General features: G+C 40.0%; 3 protein-coding genes across 6 annotated transcripts; 2 read left to right on the forward strand and 1 right to left on the reverse strand.

Moving 5' to 3' along the window:
• The first annotated feature begins 76 nt into the window (after positions 1–76).
• ORMDL1 (ORMDL sphingolipid biosynthesis regulator 1) lies at positions 77–7,155 on the forward strand. 3 transcript variants are annotated; one of them, XM_082763738.1, is made up of 4 exons: positions 77–173; positions 1,712–1,907; positions 4,189–4,340; positions 5,841–7,155. In XM_082763738.1, the coding sequence occupies exons 2-4, from the start codon at positions 1,734–1,736 to the stop codon at positions 5,974–5,976; spliced, it is 462 nt and encodes a 153-aa protein (XP_082619864.1). In that variant the 5' UTR covers positions 77–173; positions 1,712–1,733; the 3' UTR covers positions 5,977–7,155. The 3 variants fall into 3 exon arrangements, with proteins under 3 accessions (XP_082619864.1, XP_082619865.1, XP_082619863.1); XM_082763739.1 differs by having other exon boundaries at positions 86–165; positions 1,727–1,907; XM_082763737.1 differs by having other exon boundaries at positions 89–165; positions 1,714–1,907.
• A 441-nt stretch (positions 7,156–7,596) lies between these two features.
• OSGEPL1 (O-sialoglycoprotein endopeptidase like 1) lies at positions 7,597–13,828 on the forward strand. Its single transcript, XM_082763736.1, has 8 exons — positions 7,597–8,275; positions 8,964–9,351; positions 9,823–10,027; positions 10,107–10,255; positions 10,720–10,850; positions 10,978–11,049; positions 11,255–11,358; positions 13,211–13,828. Exons 1-7 carry the CDS (start codon positions 8,064–8,066, stop codon positions 11,343–11,345), a joined length of 1,248 nt encoding a protein of 415 aa, XP_082619862.1. The 5' UTR covers positions 7,597–8,063; the 3' UTR covers positions 11,346–11,358; positions 13,211–13,828.
• Positions 11,381–18,513, reverse strand: LOC309879698 (asparagine synthetase domain-containing protein 1-like). 2 transcript variants are annotated; one of them, XM_082763734.1, is made up of 4 exons: positions 16,928–17,003; positions 14,483–16,052; positions 12,860–13,041; positions 11,381–12,347 (listed from the first exon to the last, which is right to left on the reverse strand). In XM_082763734.1, exons 2-4 carry the CDS (start codon positions 15,959–15,961, stop codon positions 12,086–12,088), a joined length of 1,923 nt encoding a protein of 640 aa, XP_082619860.1. In that variant the 5' UTR covers positions 15,962–16,052; positions 16,928–17,003; the 3' UTR covers positions 11,381–12,085. The 2 variants fall into 2 exon arrangements, with proteins under 2 accessions (XP_082619860.1, XP_082619861.1); XM_082763735.1 differs by lacking the exons at positions 11,381–12,347; positions 12,860–13,041 and adding exons at positions 17,387–17,440; positions 18,386–18,513 and having other exon boundaries at positions 15,838–16,052.
• Positions 18,514–18,884: the final 371 nt, after the last annotated feature.

Here is an 18,884-nt window from a genome sequence, read left to right on the forward strand (position 1 = left end):
TGCCCTCGCTACCTGCGCGCCCGCCGCTGCCGTGGGCGGCCCCGGCTCCTCCTTCCCTCCCTCCCTCCCTTTGCCTTTCCCTTCCCTTCCCTCCCCTCCCCTCAGCGCTGCCGGGGGCGGCCCGGCCGGCATTGCCCTGCTCCGAGCTCCCCCAGCGCCCCTGTGGTGAGCTGAGGGGAGCTGAGGGGGGGACGGGGGGCGGCTGGCGGCTGGGCTGGGAGCTGGGGGTGTGTGTGGGGACTGGGGGTGTGTGTGGGGGCTGAGGGGCTGTGTGTGGGCTCGGAGCCGCAGCGCCTCACGCCGGGGGGCTGGTGCTGGCAGGAGGGGCTGCGTGCGGCGTGGAGCTGCCCTTTTGTCCCCCGCAGGAGGGCTCGGCGGTGGCTGTGTTGTCCCATGGCCGCCCCGCCTCGCCGGCGGCCCCGCACCTGCTCCGCGCCCTGCCCCCGGCTGTGGCGGTGCCGGGCTCCGGCCCTGCGGCTGCAGCGGCTCGGCGCTGCCCGGGGGCGGCTAAACGAGAAACGTGAAGGAAAAAACGCTGTCAAAATCTCCTAATTTCTGTCTGCGTGCTCACAAACCGATGATGCTTTGTCCTAGCAAGGTGGTGGCAACCTTCTGTTGCAAATCTCAACACATGCCCGTTTGGAAATAGCGTGCAACAAGTGCTGGTTAAAACCAGCGTTGCCCCAGTTCAATTGCAGGTTTGTCGCATCTGTTTTTATTTTACCACCTCTGCTAGTGTGAGTATTGTACATATCGCAGCACGTTCTGCTGCGATATCACAGGGCTTTACTATCCTAAACAAGGACAAGAAACAAACTTCCTAAAAAACGCAAGTTATTTCTGCCAGTTAAACAACTCTTTTGTATGCTGATTTAGAAGGAAGTTAACAGCTCTCCATCACGGTCCCATAAATAAATACAGTCTTCCAGGTATATTGTCTTACAAGTCATGTGAGTATGAAGTATGCAGCAACTTTTTTTTTTTTTTAATAATTATTAGAAACTTTAGTATGCCAGGCCAGGAGGGTCTCCTCCATTAACTTGTGCCAGTTTCCCAAAGAAACCAGGATCAGAAAATTGTGCTGTGTGTGTCTGTGTATGTCTGATCTCAGCCAGACAAAAACGTCAAGGTAAGAGTTCCAAAATCTGCAGAAAACTGCCCGAGGGAGGAGGGAAATCTGAAATCTGCACTTGGCTGCAAAAGAGCAGGCCTACATTAACCCTTATTCAGTCTGCCTAGCACTCGGTTGCCAGGCACTTGGTAAATGCAAATTTCCTGCGTAGCCTTAACACGAGTGAGAGGAGGGGGACAATCATTTGCTATGGGAAGTAGGACAGAACTGTGGATATTGTAGTGGCAGGAGAAAGGAATTTAGATAAAAATTACGAAGATCAGTGTCGCTATAGGTTTGCACCTTGAGCTTCTAACAGCACAGCTTACTCTGTTTTGTTTTTTTAAACATCCCTGTTGTGGCAGGCCTGGTGGTGTGGGTTTTTTGTGTGTGTGCGCATTTTTTTAACAGCTTCCAGCAGCCTCTTTGTAGTGACTTCTTTATAAAACATACCTGAAGATCTCGAGGTACATCTCAACTTAGGCACCATGTTCCTTCCAGACCTACTTATTTAAAACGGTCTTTTTCCTAATTCTCAGCCTGCATATATATATATATCTGTTGGAAAACTCTATAATACAGCAGTCTCACTCTTCAAACAGTTCTGTTTTACAGAGTTAAAATGAACGTAGGAGTTGCCCACAGCGAGGTAAATCCAAACACGCGGGTGATGAACAGTCGTGGAATGTGGCTGACATACGCACTCGGAGTTGGCATGCTTCACATTGTCTTGCTCAGCATTCCTTTCTTTAGTGTCCCTGTTGCATGGACTTTAACAAACGTGATTCACAATCTGGTGAGTACCCTCTCCTGTAAGACAATTTAAAAAGTTGTTCACGTGTATTTTTAGAAGCAGTTGAAGAGGAAAAAAGCCTGACTGTATGGGTAATAAAATCCATCTAGCCAAAACACTTTCTCTACTTGACATATCTGCTATTAAATGGGTTGGCACATTTTGGGAAGAGGATTGCTTTGGGTCGAAGCAGAAAAGTTATGAGATATTTCTTATGTACTAAACAGATCTAAGAACTGTAAATGTAACGTATTAAAAATATTTTCAATTAATGTTTCTGCATAAATGTGTTCATATCCTAAAATGTTTGATTTCAGTACTTCAGATGATGCTTGTTCCTTGAGCGGAAGCATTCGTGTTCTTTTTTTGTTTTGATTTCTGGTCAAGCTAGATGACTTCAGCACACAACACTGTAACTATACATGACATTAAAAAAATTATATTTGAAAGCGGTGGGAAAAACTGCACCGCATTGACCCATTGAAACTGATTTGTTACTCAGTGGATTGTGATTTGAAGGATGACTTTTGTATGCAAAAGCATTTGGAAGCTGAAGACCTTGCAAATCTTTCTGCCTTCTCTCCCCAGGATGATATAATGCCGTTATAACTATTTAAATAATGCAAATGCATATATTGGTCCTGCCAAGCTTAGAGAAAAGAAGGCTGTAATGCAGGAATTCATATTGTACTTGAGATTTGCTAACACAGCTTTCAAAGGCTAGCAAAGAAGTCTTGACAAAAAGATATCTTCCTCCTTATTTAGGAAAACGATAGTGCAACTTGAGACTGAGGTTAGGTAATATCCTCTGTAATCCTGTAGAATTGTTTTTATTTTTCCTTGAGCCTTTTAAAAATAAAATAAAATAAAAAAAAAGGTTTAATGATAGCAGGTTGTAAGCATTAGTAGAACATTCCGTTCTTTATCTTTGACAATATCAGACGTGCCTGACTTAGGAAGATACTAACAGAAGCAAAAATTACTAAATATTTCCCAAATACCTTACTAAATTAATTCAACTCGATATAATGACAACAGGGATGAGAGTGTGCACTGGCAAGTAGTTTTCTAGTGGAACACAGAAGATGAGTATAAACCATAGTTTGGATATTTTAGCATTTACATGGCAGTTTTGTGTTGTTATTATTTATTATTATTGAAACAAATCCTTAGATGCTTTGATAAAGATTTCTGCTAGAGGAGAACTCTCACCTGACCTTAAAAGCAATTTTGGCGGTCCTTTGTGTAAGTATCAGTGCAAAATAAAATGTGCAGTAAGCATTTGGATGTCCAAAAAACGCCTTTTGCTTATTAAAACTGAGATACTTTGAACATCATGAATATTACGCAAACTGGTTCTTTTGTGGTACTAGGCCTCCGGTTAGGAGGCTGTTTCAAAAAAAGCGTAAGAAGACATGAAGTGACTTGCTCAGCTCTCACCTCCTTTACAAGAATTCAGAAAAATGTGATTTTTCTGTATAAATCTTTCTATAATTATTTCTCTGGGTGCATAAAAAATAAATGCACCTGAAAGAAAGAAAATTGGAGTCTTTATTTTCTGGTAGAGACTCTTGGAGTTGGCATGCTGTTTTTGATAGAAGACAAATGTTTGTTAAAATTGGAAAGTTTGTTCATTTGTTGAAACTGGACTCTCCTATGCCAAATGAAGGGACTCAAATTTATCTTTTAGAACCAAGTAGCCGTGGCATCCTTCCATCATATAATGAAAAAGAACAATCCAGTGTGGCTCAGGAGAAGTAGCAGAGATGGACAGATGGCATTCAACAGATTGCTGGTAGTTAGCTTCAAAGTACTTGAAGCTAGAGGGGGATTGCGAAAACTTTCAGAAGTTCTTGTAATATTGCCAACATTCACAGAGATTTTTACTTTGTGTAGACTCTACCTTGTAACTCAATTTAAGACTGTTAGGGAAGCAGTAATATACATTGGTAGCCCTAAACTTTTTACAGTACTTGTTTCAATTCTGTTGATGTCATTCCATCTTTGCCATCTGATGTAGAAGACGAGGCACTGGATTGCATGTCACAGACCTCAGCTTTAATTCTGAATCCGCCACTGACTGTGTAACTTTGGGCAAATCATTTCTATTCTTTTCCTTTTGTTCGCCACTAACTGATTTGTTATTTCAGGTTAGCTGCTCTCCTGGGTGAGAATTCATTTAGCCTTTTTTTCTTTTTTCTTTTCCACAATGCATTGAACAATGTAGCAATTATATAACACAGATAAAAGTGCCACTGTATTCGTTTTTTTTCCCCCCCCTCAGGGCATGTACGTCTTCTTGCATGCAGTAAAGGGAACTCCTTTTGAAACACCTGATCAGGGGAAAGCTAGGCTACTAACACACTGGGAACAACTGGATTATGGAGTACAATTCACATCTTCAAGAAAATTCTTCACAATCTCTCCTATAATTCTGTGAGTTCTAAACTACATTATGATGATTTGAGTCATAAAACCCTGGTTTCAAAAGCTTTGATGAAATGAGCTGCAATTTACATTTTAAAGCATATTCTCTCTTTTTTGCTTCATATCTACATCAAAGATGTAGGGAATATGTATTTACAGACCATATTATCAACAGTCTTCCTTCCTGCAGCTTTCAGTACTAATTCATGTACTGAAGTTGAAATTTTAAAACCCATCCCATTAATAACTGTTTACAAAATTAGAAAGCTTGTGAGGAAAACTTACTATTAACCCTCAAAGTTCTTTCAGAGATTTTGAAGTCACAGATACTGAAAAGCTAAACTACTTGCCTTTAATGCATATACATTACTTTACAGCTTTTATTAACCATTTTGGATCTTGTGAGTTATGCCCTCATAACTTCCCTAAGTGGCAGTGTGCACTGAATGAGGCCCATGGTACTGCATGTCAGTTGTGCCTTGTTCAGATTGTCTTGTGTACACTAGTTATGTAAATAGACTGATTGGAAACTCTACAGCACCTGTCTCTGTTGACAAAAGTACGGTTGCATAACTGAAAGAAATCAGATACGTATTTTATATCCAGTCCTAAAAAGTTTGTCTGTTTTTCCTATAAGGAAGTTGTCCACTGGCTTGGCAGGGTTGCGGGAGGCGTGAGGGAAGATATGGTGTTGTGTACAGAAAGTTGTTTCACAAAGGTTAGAGTATGAAAAAAGTACTTATAACTGCTCAGATAATCCTCTCTTTCTTCAAAGATAGCTTCCTGCTCGACAGTGAGAATTTTGTATTCCTAACACTTGTATATGGTTCTCTTCATGCACCAAGAATGTGTAAGAAGCTGAATAAACGTCTCCCATTTGCTGGAAGAGCAAACAAACAAACCCAAATGTGATAACCCCACTGCCATGACTAGTTTTTGCAAAAAAATAAGATGAAATTATTGGTTCAATGTGTAAAAAAAGTACGTAATGAATTGGGTTCTGAGGTACATTCCCTCACTTTTCCAGTTGAACAGGCTGTGGACTAGCTTTAAAGCAAATTGTGTTGGAAATGCAAACCAGACATTTTAAGATCATCCTGCTCACAGATGTGCTTAGCAGAACTGAGTTTTGCACTGAAGAATGTCGAATGGTTTGTCACTGAGTTTGCAAGGGTAGCTGAAATGCACATAGTTTTGGTAACAGCTCTTACACCATGTAAAGTCTGTATTACAAATTCAGACGCTCTAACTTCAGGGGTGGGGAGAAATGCTGGAGGAAAATTCTACTTGAGAGTTGCTTTCTAGCACCTTGAGAATAATTGAAAGAAGATACTTAGTCCATAATATTATTCTATGGCGTTATAGAACCCAAGGTGAGATACAGGAGTATATCCATTGCTAGCTAGTAAAATGTATCTGATTACTGGAGCACCTTTTTCAAACAGGCTTTGTTGGTGTATTTGTCGATAAGGGTGCCATCAGCTAAGCTTGTTCCCTTTTCTCCTGCAGGTACTTTCTAGCAAGTTTCTACACAAAGTACGATCCAACACACTTTATTCTCAACACCACCTCTCTTCTGACAGTGCTTATCCCCAAGCTGCCGCAGTTGCATGGTGTTCGAATCTTTGGCATCAATAAATACTAAGCAGAAGGTGTGATGCTGACCGACCCTGACATGGCTACTGCTTCTTGGGCAAAGGAAACAAGTAGTCTACTGTGCCGTTCGTCTAATTGTATTCGATGAGAGATGCATTTACATCTGAGGTACAATTACTACTTCCTAAAGCATTGTCTGGTGTGAAAGTTGGGTTTATAAGAAGATGCCTTCAAATACCGAAATGTGAAATGGAAACGTCAAGAAGAAAGATTTCTGTGAAGAACTGGGCAGGCCTAGCTCTAAAGCATAATCAACACTAAAGACTGTATGTAAGTCTGGCTGATGCGAGTAAGGAAGCTATGAATAAATGCTGAAATGGAGAGTGATGTTTCACAGATGCCCAATCAGCCATGACACAAGTGATAATCTACTAAATAAATCCAGAATTTTTCCATTGAAAGGACTGGTGAGGCTACCGTTGTAGGATAGTTAAAAGTAGCTGGTTACTGCTGTATGGATTGTAGATGGGTGTGTTTGTTACTGCATTGTGGAAGTTTGTCTCACAGTAAATACTGTGACAGGTGGTATAAAATGGTGGTATAATTCATGCCTTATCTGCTCTTGTGATTTTTGTCACAAAGACCGAAGAAAGTCCTTAACTGTCAGCTCAGGGGATTTCTACATCAGCTTGGTAGCTCGGTTTATGTATGCTTTTGCAAATTGTCACTCTTGCATTTATTTCATTTTGCTTACCAGAACGTTGATTTGTCAATGTGTAAATGGGACATCGTGAGAAACTGAAATGTCTTTTAAGGTGTAGCTTTTTGACTGCTTTCTCTGATACTTGACTAATGGATTATTTTTCAGTAGCCGAGAGACCTGTAACAGTGGGGGAAAGGGTTGCTGTTGTTACAGGAGAAGGAGCTTCACTATAGAACAATATCAGAATATGAAGAGAAACTGTAAATTGTAAGTTAGAATAGAAGTGGAACTAGAAATAGGTGAATTGACAGATTACATGGCCTAACAGTATGCTTTTGCAGAAAAGGATATAAATAATTTGCATGTCTTGGAAACGTGCAGGAATACTGCATTTTAGGGGTACCGTGTAGTATTGAGTAATCTTGTATATAATCAACTCTGGAACTAGAATGAAGGAGGTACAGCTGAGCTCTAAGCGCTTATTTCTGTATCCTAGCAAAAAAAAAAAGGATGAATTTTTAAGTATACCATGTGGCTTCCAGACAGAAGCGACTCAAGATTTGACAGAAGACTATTTAAGACTTGATTTACATTTTGGTTGCAATGACAGCCAGTGAGGGGGAGGACAAAAAAAGCTCAGTGGTGTATTTCTTTTCTTGCTAAGAGAATGTTCTGGCAATGTGTGATAAATATGTTGTTTAAAAAAAAAATGTCATTGGAAGTAAAAAATGTCTTATTTGTGCAAAAAAGTGGTAACTGGCTATTTTTAAAATTACATCCGTCACCGCATTACACTAGCCCCTCAAAAATGTCACAGGAAATCCCTGTTTTGTGCAAAAGTGCCCACGACCTGAGGACACGGACTGGGTTATCAACGCAGCGTGACGGCGGCTGGTGGCGGTTAGTGGTAAAAGTGCAGGTGGGACAGAAATAGGAACCGCGGCTTCACCGCTTTAATTTTAATTTTGATTTAAAATGTGCGAGCTGCCCTCCCCCGGCCGCCTGCCCCCTGGGGGTTGGGATGAGGGCGGCCCGCCCAGCCCCAAGATGGCGCCGCCTCCGGCCGGCCCCAAAATGGCGGCGGCTCCGCCCGCCGCCCCGCCCTGTCATGGCGGCCCACAGGCCGGCGCTGGCTGGAGGCTTTTAAGGTCGCGGGTAAGGCTTATTAAGAAAATATTTCTTCCTAAGGTCTTAAAAGCCACCCGTGGTTTACTGGTTAACGTTCAAAGTGCATAACTTTGAAAGTTATAGCATGTCTTTACAGCCACGCATGCTTTAAAATCCTGACTTTCAGAGAAATACATACTACTGGTATATTTTACCTAAAAATCAGTACGCGAATTTTAAATCTGTAGGAGTACTTGCTTGAGAACCCTTCAGTAGTAATAAATTGTACAATCCTTTCCTAGACGTAACGTGATAAATGTTGAGCCATGAAGAGCATTGCCAGGAGCCTTTTGCGAACAGCCAGGTGCAGCCCGGCTGGGGGGCTGCGAAGCCGCTCTACTCACTGTGGCAAACTGCATCGCCCCAAACTTGTGTTGGGAATAGAAACGAGCTGTGACGATACGGGTGCTGCAGTCGTGGATGAAGCTGGCAATGTGCTGGGAGAAGCGCTGCAATGCCAAAGGGAAGTCCATCTGAAGTAAGAATATATGGCTCACGGGGCTTTCTTACAATACTGTAGTTGTGGCTAAATATGCTGCTCACTAGTGATTTTATTGTTACGCTTCCATGTAATATCATCTATATAAAAGTATTCTTCAGAAAAGTTGACGTGAGTGTCAACTTTCTTTGGAAAGGAGCCCATTTTCTTTGGATAGGAGCCCCTATCTTTTGGGCTCCAACACATACTGCTTTAGATAATAGCAAGTATGAGGAAAGAAATGCTGTGCATTAAACAAGCGTGTTTTTTTTTTTTTTTTTGAGACAGATTACTCATCTCACTTGATTAAACATTCAATTACTACTACTACTAAAACTGCCATATATATGTTTTAAGGGAAAATTAATCACAAATAGGCATTAGTTACTAAGTACCTCAACTGATGAATGAAAGACTGTGAACATTAAGTTACAGACATTGCTTTGCAACAGCACTGAAGTATATTTAAAATAAATGTATACCAAAAAAGGGAAAGTTACGTTTTTTGACCTCCCAATGATGATTACACTCTCTTCAGTGCATAGATGTTCTTTAGACTAAACAAGGCATTCTCAAATGTTTTAAGGAACAGGCAGGACCTGGCAAGATCAAGGTGTTATAAAATCACATAAAAATATGTTTTTAGTTATGAAATACAAATATATTCCAAATACTTGTTTTTAACTAGAACAGGTGGAATAATTCCTCATGTGGCACAGCAACTCCACAGGGAAAACATCGAGCAAGTGGTGAAGGAAGCACTTAGTGTCAGTGGAGTTTCTGTAAATGAACTTACCGCTATTGCGACTACAGTGAAACCAGGACTTGCGCTAAGCCTGGAGGTGGGACTGGACTACAGCTTGAAACTGGTGAACAAGTACCAGAAACCCTTCATACCCATCCATCACATGGAGGCTCACGCACTTACCATTAGGCTGACTAATCAAGTGGAGTTTCCTTTCTTAGTTCTTTTACTCTCTGGAGGCCACTGTATCTTGGCAGTAGCACAAGGAGTTTCAGATTTCCTTCTGCTCGGACAGTCAATAGATATAGCACCAGGTGACATGTTGGATAAGGTAATGTTTCCACACGTAAGTGAATCTACCTGTTTTTATTGCAGCTACACTGCTCAATCACACTATTAGGATCAGCCTGAAGACAGTAATACAGTGTGATAAGAGCTTTACCTAACATTCTATTTCTCTATTTTTAATAGAGAATATATCCAATATTGATAAATATATTGATATTTAGCAGTCAATGTGTGTTTCCTACAGCATAAAACTTGGCTAATTAATGCTTCCTGCAAAATTGGAAGGTCCTCGTGTTTGCCCAAATTATTATAGTATTGCATTTCTAATTACTCTAGCAAAAACATCCATGTGCCATTATATTTTGTCCATATAGTGCCCTGTTCATAATTTTATCTTAATAACATTGGATTTTGTGGTGTCTGATTTCACTCTATTAACCGCAAAACAGTTACGCGGTTACATACGCAGAAGAATTAATTTAGCTCCCTATATTGATTCTGTTTATCTCCTCAGGTAGCAAGAAGACTCTCTTTAATAAAGCACCCCGAATGCCACAGCATGGCTGGGGGGAAGGCAATAGAACACTTGGCTCAAACTGGAAACCGGCAACAGTACACGTTCAGGCTTCCCATGCAACAATACCGTAACTGTGATTTTTCTTTTTCTGGACTTCAGAACCTCATCAATAAAACCATTATACAAAAAGAAAAAGAAGAAGGTATTTTTAAAGTCAGATATGAACCGTGTGCTTGATGAGCTGTACTCAGGAAAACCCCTTTGATCATACATTTCTATAGGTATTCAAGAAGGCGAGCTCCTGTCTTGTGTTAAGGATATCGCCGCTGCCGTACAGCATGTAGTAGCCATTCATATTATCCAGCGGACATATCGAGCTATGCTTTTCTGCATAAAAAATGGCATCTTGTCACCAAAACATGCAACTTTGGTGGGTATACTTGAGTTTCTTATTTATGTTACGGAGCATGTTGCATTTTCTACTTATGATAACATAACTTGAAGATGCAGTTGCCTTGTTACACTTTCTCCGTTGACAAAAATGGTAATCTGGATGGGTGAGGAAGACTGACAGTATGTATTAAATTCCCTTAAAACACTAGGATTAAAGTAATACTCATTTCAGATATTCATATGACATCTTTTATACTTGGTCTTATGCTACAAGGTTTTTGTTTGTTTGTTTTTGCTTATTTTGTTTTACCACCTAACCTATAACAACTCAGGCCACATGCTTTGATCTAGTGCTAACCAGTACTAGGTAGCTGGTCTATTATTTATTGCTGTCTTCAAAACTATTTTTTTTTCCTTTTTATATATAATGCTACTTAGAATGCTATCAGTAGTTACTTTTGAATTAAGGCTTTTTTTTTTTCTTTTTAAAATTGCTGTCAGGTTGTATCAGGAGGAGTTGCAAGTAATCAGTATATCAGAAAAGGCCTGCAAGCTCTGGCAAATGCAAACAGTTTTGCTTTTCTATCTCCTCCTCCAAGACTCTGCACTGATAATGGTGTTATGATTGCATGGTAAGGACTGGTTTTCTTTGTATTTTTCTGTAATGTTCTTTAGAATTTGACAGTAAGAATGTCCCTCTATGGTGACCGAACCACATACACTGCACATACATTTTTACATAATTACTTTCTTGCTTAGGAATGGCATTGAAAGATTACGTGCAGGACTTGGTGTTTTAAACAGCACAGAGGGCATCCGCTTCGAACCCAAGTAAGTTCTCAATTATTCACAGTCTATTTCTTCACTTACTCACTGTACTCAGTGAAAGTGGAAGGAGATAGAAACTGATGAGTAACTGCAACTCAGGTAAGGTCTGTGAATCTGCACATCCAAGTGATACAGCACCACCATCTTACTGCAGCAATACTGTTATCTGAATTACTTCTATCAAATATACTACTTTGTTATTTTCTAGAGCTCCCCTTGGAACTGATATTTCAAACCAAGTTGAAGAAGACTCCATCAAGGTGCCAAAACTAAGGAAGATACTACAGTTGGCAAGTTAAGATATAACTTAAGGTATTTGCTTTGCTTTCTGTTGTTGAAGATCACCTGTTGGAGAAATAAATGCTGTGTGGTATCACCACAGTTATTCCAGTTGCTGTCGTTGCTGTTCTACAAGTGTCTAAGAGTTCTAGGTATCAAAACAATAACAAGGAAGTACATTTTCTATTAAACCTAAATGTAAGTGAAAGTACCTCCATTGCTTATGCTTACTTGATAATTTGTAAAAAGATGTAATTACAATACATATCATCTAATAATTTAATAGTATAATATATAATTTATATAAAGTAATTCAAATTGCATATAAAAAATCATACCTTCTGTGAGTGAGAAGTGAAGCTGAAGAGGTATGATAGACACTGAAAGTAACAAAAGATACAGAAAGGGTGAGCCTAGCAATCTATTCTCTCACGTGTAGAAAGGGCAGTTAGTAAAAAAGGTTCCTCAATCACTGGGCCCTGTAAAGTAAGGGTTAGGAATGCTCTACAAATAAAATCCTAGAAAGGTAGGGGAAGGGACCTTAAAGACCACCTTCTCCAGAGACCACTATTTCTTTCTCCCCTATAGATGCGTTCATAATGAGATCCTACAAGTATGCATCTATTTGTATTAGTTGGATGACTGTAAAGTCAGAGTGTGTAAAAAAAAAAGGCCAAACATTCAAAAAAAAAAAAAAAAACCAAACACAAAGTTTTACTGAATGTACATTTAGGATAAATACAACATTTTGGATGCAGCTTTATAATTCATCTACTGAAAATAATTTCAGTCGGCTGCAGGTGTCAGATGCTTTTTCACTGTTGCTCTCCAGTTTTGCAATCCGAGATCCAAATTGTACAGCCCTTTTTGGCAGAACAGCTGAGGCTTTAAGACCAAGCTCCTTGGCTACAAGGCGCAGAATCAATTTCTCACCAATTCCTCGAGGTAAAGTCAAGTCTGCTTTTTCTGAGATAGGCAGTGAATTGAGGAATGAAACAACATCTTCATCAAGAAAAGGAAACCTAAAGACAAAGACATACATAGCAAATTATAGATACACCTTAAACGTTGGTGCCAAGTCTCCAAAGCAGGTATACTGTGTGAGAGGAAGAAGGATTTAAACACAGGAGCCCTGAAGTTTTCAAAACTGATGCTCGTTCTTGCTCTTTGCTTGAGCTTAGAAATGCTAGTTTTAGACCAAGGGAAAAGAAAAAAATATATCAGAAAAACACTATGAAGGAAAAAGATAAGTTTAAAATTAAAACTTTAAGATAAACATTAAAGTGTTAAAATACTACAGGAAGCTATGCTGTAACTTGAAAACAAAAACATTTACACACTACATTCTCACAACCTTCTGAGTTCCAGGCATTCATAGCTAACCACAAATGTTATTAGCAGCATGAACATAAATGAAACAGAATTAAGAGACAAAAAAAGTGCACACAACTTTCAAACTGAGCTTTCTCTCAGACTGATAAAACCAGAATCTAACCAGCAAATCCAGTTTTGCTTCACGTTAAAACAATACTACCTGGCTTCTTTTCCATGATCACCAATAATTCTGTCATCTCTACCAAGATTTCTAGAAGAAATGCGTCCTAATTCCATTTCAAGTTCTTTATTTAGACCTTCTAAGCCATATTTTTTGAAGCAAACACGATGTCGAGAATACCCAGCAAGTTGTTCATCTGCTCCAATGCCTGTAAGCACAACCTAAGAGAACAGAATAAAAGAAATTTTTCTTGGTGTCTGTGCAAGCTAATAATACGTAATGCTTAAGTAATTAAATGCTTAAGTACAACATGATAAGGAAAGTAACTTTAATATGTATCTTCTCTATATATTACTATGGTGATGGCATGTTCCTTATATATTTACACAGCTTACCAGTAAAGCCACTTGTTAACAGGTTCGTGATCAGACCTAAGAAGTACACACATTTATACTCAAGGAAGCAGAAGAAACTGAAGTACTGTGTGTCAGAAATGGGTATTTTGGAAGAATGTCAGTTTCTGTTATAATAAGCAGCACCTGCTAAGCACCAGCCTTTAAAAAATTCATTGCCAGAGATGGTGCTACGTCACTTTAAATAGTTACCTGAATGTACACCGAGATGATATTAATTTCCCAGCTACTGGGTTAATAACCACGTTACATCACGTAAAAATGTTGTTGTCTTGTCTACTCAGCGATATGCACGTAAAATGTCCTCAACACTACTCTACCTGATCTTCTACTGTGCCTTCAACAGCAGCTCACTGTAGAATAACCAGTCATGACTAACCATTTCTTTCAGCGTACTGCTAACGTGCCACTAGCTAGTTAGCAACCACATTTACCTGCACGCAGTAGCCACTGATAGGAGAATGAGATTGTCACTTGGGTTTGGAAACTCACACCCCATTTCAACATATTCTGGACCTGCTGTGATTTTATATTTTGCAAATCTGAGATGCACAGACTTGAGCAGAGCAGTCAACTAAATAATTGGTGATCTACAAGTGGTGGTTTTTAAGCACATCATAGCATGATGTCATAGCACCAAGACCTTCTATGTTTTTGAATTGTTCTGAATATAAAGCATCAGGAAATTGGGTAGGGATGGGGGAAGCAATTAATGTATTTTGTATTTTGAACAGTCATTCAATCAGACTGTAATTATAAAAGATTCAAAGTAGTCGTCTTTTCTGTCATTATTAATGTCTATTTCATCATGTACATTTGTCTAAAGGAGCAGCTAGTAATTTTACAACTTCTAGGTGCTGGCAAGTGATACAAAATAGTATCACTTCACTTTAATTAAAATTTCTCTCTAAATTTATTAACCTACTCAGTTGGATTGAATAACACTTCTCTACTACTGAATTAAGACATTGAGCACGAGAGGTGCTGGGTGTTATTTTTTCCTAGTCACTGTTGCTTATTCAAGCTTACTGAACAGCTACACACATTACAGGACAAAGGAACTGAACAGTTTTTAATTCCAGAATTATAAAAAGATTATCAGTCCAGAACTATCCTGCATGCAGCCACTGAATTTCAGAAGCGTCATGAGTATTAAAAACTGCTGCTAATTTCTGCAGCGGAACTATTTTCACAGTCAAAAATCAAGTGTAAGAAAGAAAGCAAAACCAAAAAAAAAAAAAATCAGTACCTTTGCAGGACTTTTATATGGTTTTATTTCTCCTTGTTTACTAACAGACCCCTCCCCTCTGGAAGCAAACCAAATTGCACAGCCGATGCTGTCATCCAAGACTGTATCCAGTGGATAAATCAAGTGATTAATGCGTTGTTGTCTCATCTCTTTCAATTCCTCTAGCGTAACGTTAATTTCCACAAAGTTCCAGATTCTTGAGGGGTTAAGGGCTTCTAATTCTTTCAGTCCTGCCCTACCAGTGAGTCTGTCAGGGACATCAAAGCAAGACAAATGACCAGCAGTTTTAGCATCCGTCTCTTTACAGCTTTCTTGACAGCTATGCAAATCAAGCCTTATTTCCTGGTTGCTGCGTTTTTTAGTAGTACCCTTTTGCTTAGCTTGTTCTTTCATCATGAAAGCTACGTTGAGAAGATCAATTGGTTCCTCCACAGGAACGTGGCGATCAGCAAGGGCTGCAAGAACCATAGAATCAACACCACCAGAAAAGAGCACTGCAACGTGGGCTTTCCCATGAGAAAGGCTTTGAACTTCTCTTGTTTCCAGTTCATTTCTACAGAGTAATAAAACCCGCCTCTTCACTGCTTCATTTAAAACATCAATAAACTGATGGACTAATTTTTTCCTGTGTTCCTTTGCAAGAAATCCTTGAAGAGTGTCAACAGAAACCATAGGGGTAATGTCACTAATATTAGTGCTTGCACATTCGTCTGAGGCTTCAGAAATTGTTTTATTTAAGGGGATAACCGGTGCTCTGAGACATAGTTTTGATTCATTCATCACAAGAGGTATGTGACTTGGTAAGTCTTTTGAAACTTGGTCCAGAACATTAATGAATATTTCTTCTACTGTTTTCTCTGAGGAGCTGTACTTCCATGGAAAGACTGTTAAAGACAAAGATTTAGTTGTTGCCCAAGCTTTGAGATCAATTTTGAAAATTCCAGATGCTGGGACTTCTTGATATGGGTTACCAGATTCAGAATAAACACTTACAGATGAGAGACAGAAAGCCCCATCAATCTCATTACTGAATTGCCAAAGCAAACTACGGCGACCGAAATAATCTCTACCAAACCATAAACTGTGTTTAGAAGCCTGATAATAAATAAAAGACCATGGACCCCGAAGTGATGAGAGGAGCGACAAAACGTCAGCTTCATTACTGCATAATTCAAGATGACGAAACATAACTGCAGTGTCATTTTCTGTATCTCCTACAGGCAATCCATTGAAAATTTCTCCATTCCAAAGGAAAATACTATTATTGGCATCTTCCAGAGGCTGAGGAGTCAGTACTCCCCGCAAGTGAAGTACATGGCCAGAAAACAGACACTCATATGACAGATCAGACGCAGTTTTTATCAACTGTTGGCTACTGTCTGGTCCTCTTCTTCTCAGACAGTGGCGCATGTCTTCATTAAAGGAACCATGAACAGTGTGCTGGCTAGGCAAGGTAACAACACAACAAATACCACACATCGCGACCGAATTCAGACCGGCTACTTCTTGATTTTAGTCTTCTCTGAATTTTCCATCTCCTGATGTGCCTTCTTTAATTCATCTAATACAACTGTGTGATAAAAATACACAAATAATTAGTTTCAGTCAGTTTAGAAGTAAGCAAGTTTAAGAGCATATCTAAGAAATGAGTAACTTCAGCCACTTGTTCAGTTAAATAGATGAACACAAAACTCTGAAACAAAAGGTCTATAATACTGATATAACACAGTTAGTTCACTGTAGCCTGTTTGTCTTCAATTATACAAAGTTTATGATTTTTCCCCTCCTCAATGGAAGCCACACTGGAAGTTTAAGAATTGAAGAAATGGCCAGCTATTGCCTACATCATCAGTAGGATTTACAAGTTCATAATAAGTGAACTGTTAAAGTGTTAATGCTGTAAATCCAATCAAAAGAAGTGAATTAATTTAGCGGTTTTTCATTCCAAGAAGTCTATTTATACATTTTTAACCTGTTCAACCATCGGCTCTATTTATCCTCCATTATTCTGCTTTCCTGATTCCACAAATCCAGTATTTTACACAGCTGAAATTTTCTAGCCTAGCTTGCAGTTCAGTTTGTCATCATTTAATTTATATTCATTCCATGGAATTTTGGGGATTTTTTTTTTAAAGAAAAAAATGGCACCAAGTGCACACAGATTCACAAAGGGCACAAATAATAGCGACTCCTCTGCAGGAGCAGATGTTCTCCTTCCTGTCTCAGCACTTGCTTTTGTATCGTATGCATATCAAGCAGAAACATTTTCACATTTATCCAACCCAGAGAAATAAGCACCCCTGAAGCGTACTTCTCATTTAACATGCAGCTGCCAGTTTTTCATTTTAATGTATAAATTTCAAAAGCTACACGGAAATTTTAAAAGCTACACAGAGATCTTTTAAACAGTTAACTGCTGGATTACCTTTTACTCTGCAAACTTACTTTTGCATTGAGACAGTGTTTCTGTTCGGTCTGCAAGGAAGAATATGTTACTGTTGGGTTGCTGCTTATAAACTTTCTGTAAAACAAAAACAAACTGCATTAAGGGAAAGTAACAAACTCAAGCAACCACACCTCAGCAGAAATTGATGCAGGTTCACTGAAATATCCTTCACTTTTAGGTCAGAAGGGTTACTTTTACCCTGCTGACAGCAACGCTCTCATGTACATTTCAAAAAACATTTCATGGTCAGCCCACTCCCATTTTGCATTTCTCTCTTCCTCATGCTTATGGGATCATATTTTATTTTAAAACATATAAACACAAGAAGCAAGAATATTTAATGACATCTTCTGGTCAACTCAAACATCATAACTTAGATAAAGCATTAAGAAAAATACCTCAATGCCACACTGTATTACACTATACAAATAGCCAAATGCAAATCTGTAAGTACTTACCCTGTTCTTCTTCAAATTAGAAAGCTCATCAATTATAACTTTCTGCTCTTTAATCTGAAAAGTAAAAAACATAATCCAATTTAATTATTAAAAATAAACTATTGTGTTATAATCCTGGTGGGGAAAAACCCTTACCCATATTTTAAAGACAGCTACAAGAACACACAGTCACTGTTCCCTGGATGGACTGCTGAAGTGAACGTGGACACAGGAATGAAAAAGTGGCATTAAACTACCCATTATTCCTGACAGGTACTGCGATGCTTTGGGCCAGGTAACTGAATTACAGTTTGCAGACCTCTTTTGAGTTTTAAATGACAAATAAACCTGTAGGCTGGTGAAGCAGTACTAATAAGTGCTCTGGGAAGGGGTTACCTTGGGGAAATTGGCATTTCCCCTATCCCCCAAAGCAATCATTACTGGGAAGGCAGAGTACGTCTAGCTGTTTATGATCAATATCTCTACCTATTTATGATCAGAGATCACCCCCAAGAAAACAAAACCAGAGCAAAGCAATGTGCGAACAGCTAACAACAAAAATATCAAAGAACTTTTGGAGACCAAAGTTTAGCATAACCTCTACAACAGACTTTACAATCACAGATATTCTCCAGATTCAAAATGAAACGGACAAAGATAAATACATACATTGGAAAATAAAATTACCCCCCGTCCTAAAACTGTATTAAAATTATCCCACCAGACACAACAGCGGTGCCATCTTTCGCTGCAGACCGTGCCAGACCCTTGAGAGTTTCCAGGCTGCAAAACTTCTCTGCTAGCCCTTCACGGCTCCTCAGGCGATTAAGGAATGACAGAAACCCCCCGGAGTTTATAGGACAGAAACTCAGCCGCGATTATGTGGAAAACCCCTGAAGTTTATAGGACGGGACCGCATGATAACGCAGCCCCCTGACAGCACCGTCCCCCCTCTCCTCCCCACGGCAGCCAAGAGGCTTCACCACCCGCCTCGCCGCCCCTCAGCCCCCCTCAGCTCACCCTGCGGCTCAGCTGGTCCCTGGGGCGCAGCCCGGCGCTGTCCCCGTCGCCTTCCTCCTCTTCCTCCTTCTTCTCCTCCTCCTCCCCCTCACCCCGCCGCGCCGCCATGCCCCGCTCCACGCCGGGCTGCTCGCGCATGCGCCGCGCGGCCGCCATTAGGGCGGGAACGGGGCTGTGGCAGCGCCGCCGTGTGAGGGAGGGCGGGAAGGGAAAAAATGAGGGAAAAAAATGGAAAAGAAAGAAAAAGAAAGAAAGGCCCCGGGCTGCAGAGTTTGGTACATGCGTCAGGAGGTCCTTTTTTGAAGTTTCCTTGGTTAAACGAGCTGTCTCCGTTGCCAAGGGTAGCGGTTGGGCGCCTCATCCTTTTGTGCCTCTTTTCCAGTTCATTTAATGCCCCCAGCTTGGGGTGCACATCAAACATTGGAGCAGCGGCGGTGTGCTTGGTCTGGACACCAAATGAGAGGCAGAGCCAATCGTTTGGGACTACCAAACTGCAGCA

Source organism: Aythya marila (genome assembly GCF_965140915.1).
Source record: "Aythya marila genome assembly, chromosome: 6".
Lineage (NCBI taxonomy): Eukaryota > Metazoa > Chordata > Aves > Anseriformes > Anatidae > Aythya > Aythya marila.

Bases quoted from the DNA above. Each gene is read 5' to 3' on its own strand.
- LOC309879698 (XM_082763734.1), bottom strand. From the start codon at position 15,961: ATGTGTGGTATTTGTTGTGTTGTTACCTTGCCTAGCCAGCACACTGTT. The intron at 13,042-14,482 runs GTACTGATTTTT...CTGTTCTCTTAG, and splicing joins CATATAAAAGTCCTGCAAAG to GTTGTGCTTACAGGCATTGG. The intron at 12,348-12,859 runs GTAGTATTGTTT...CTTTGTCTTTAG, and splicing joins GATCATGGAAAAGAAGCCAG to GTTTCCTTTTCTTGATGAAG.
- OSGEPL1 (XM_082763736.1), top strand. From the start codon at position 8,064: ATGAAGAGCATTGCCAGGAGCCTTTTGCGAACAGCCAGGTGCAGCCCG. The intron at 10,028-10,106 runs GTATTTTTAAAG...ACATTTCTATAG, and splicing joins ACAAAAAGAAAAAGAAGAAG to GTATTCAAGAAGGCGAGCTC. The intron at 10,256-10,719 runs GTGGGTATACTT...AATTGCTGTCAG, and splicing joins CACCAAAACATGCAACTTTG to GTTGTATCAGGAGGAGTTGC.
- ORMDL1 (XM_082763738.1), top strand. From the start codon at position 1,734: ATGAACGTAGGAGTTGCCCACAGCGAGGTAAATCCAAACACGCGGGTG. The intron at 1,908-4,188 runs GTGAGTACCCTC...CCCCCCCCTCAG, and splicing joins CAAACGTGATTCACAATCTG to GGCATGTACGTCTTCTTGCA. The intron at 4,341-5,840 runs GTGAGTTCTAAA...TTTCTCCTGCAG, and splicing joins ACAATCTCTCCTATAATTCT to GTACTTTCTAGCAAGTTTCT.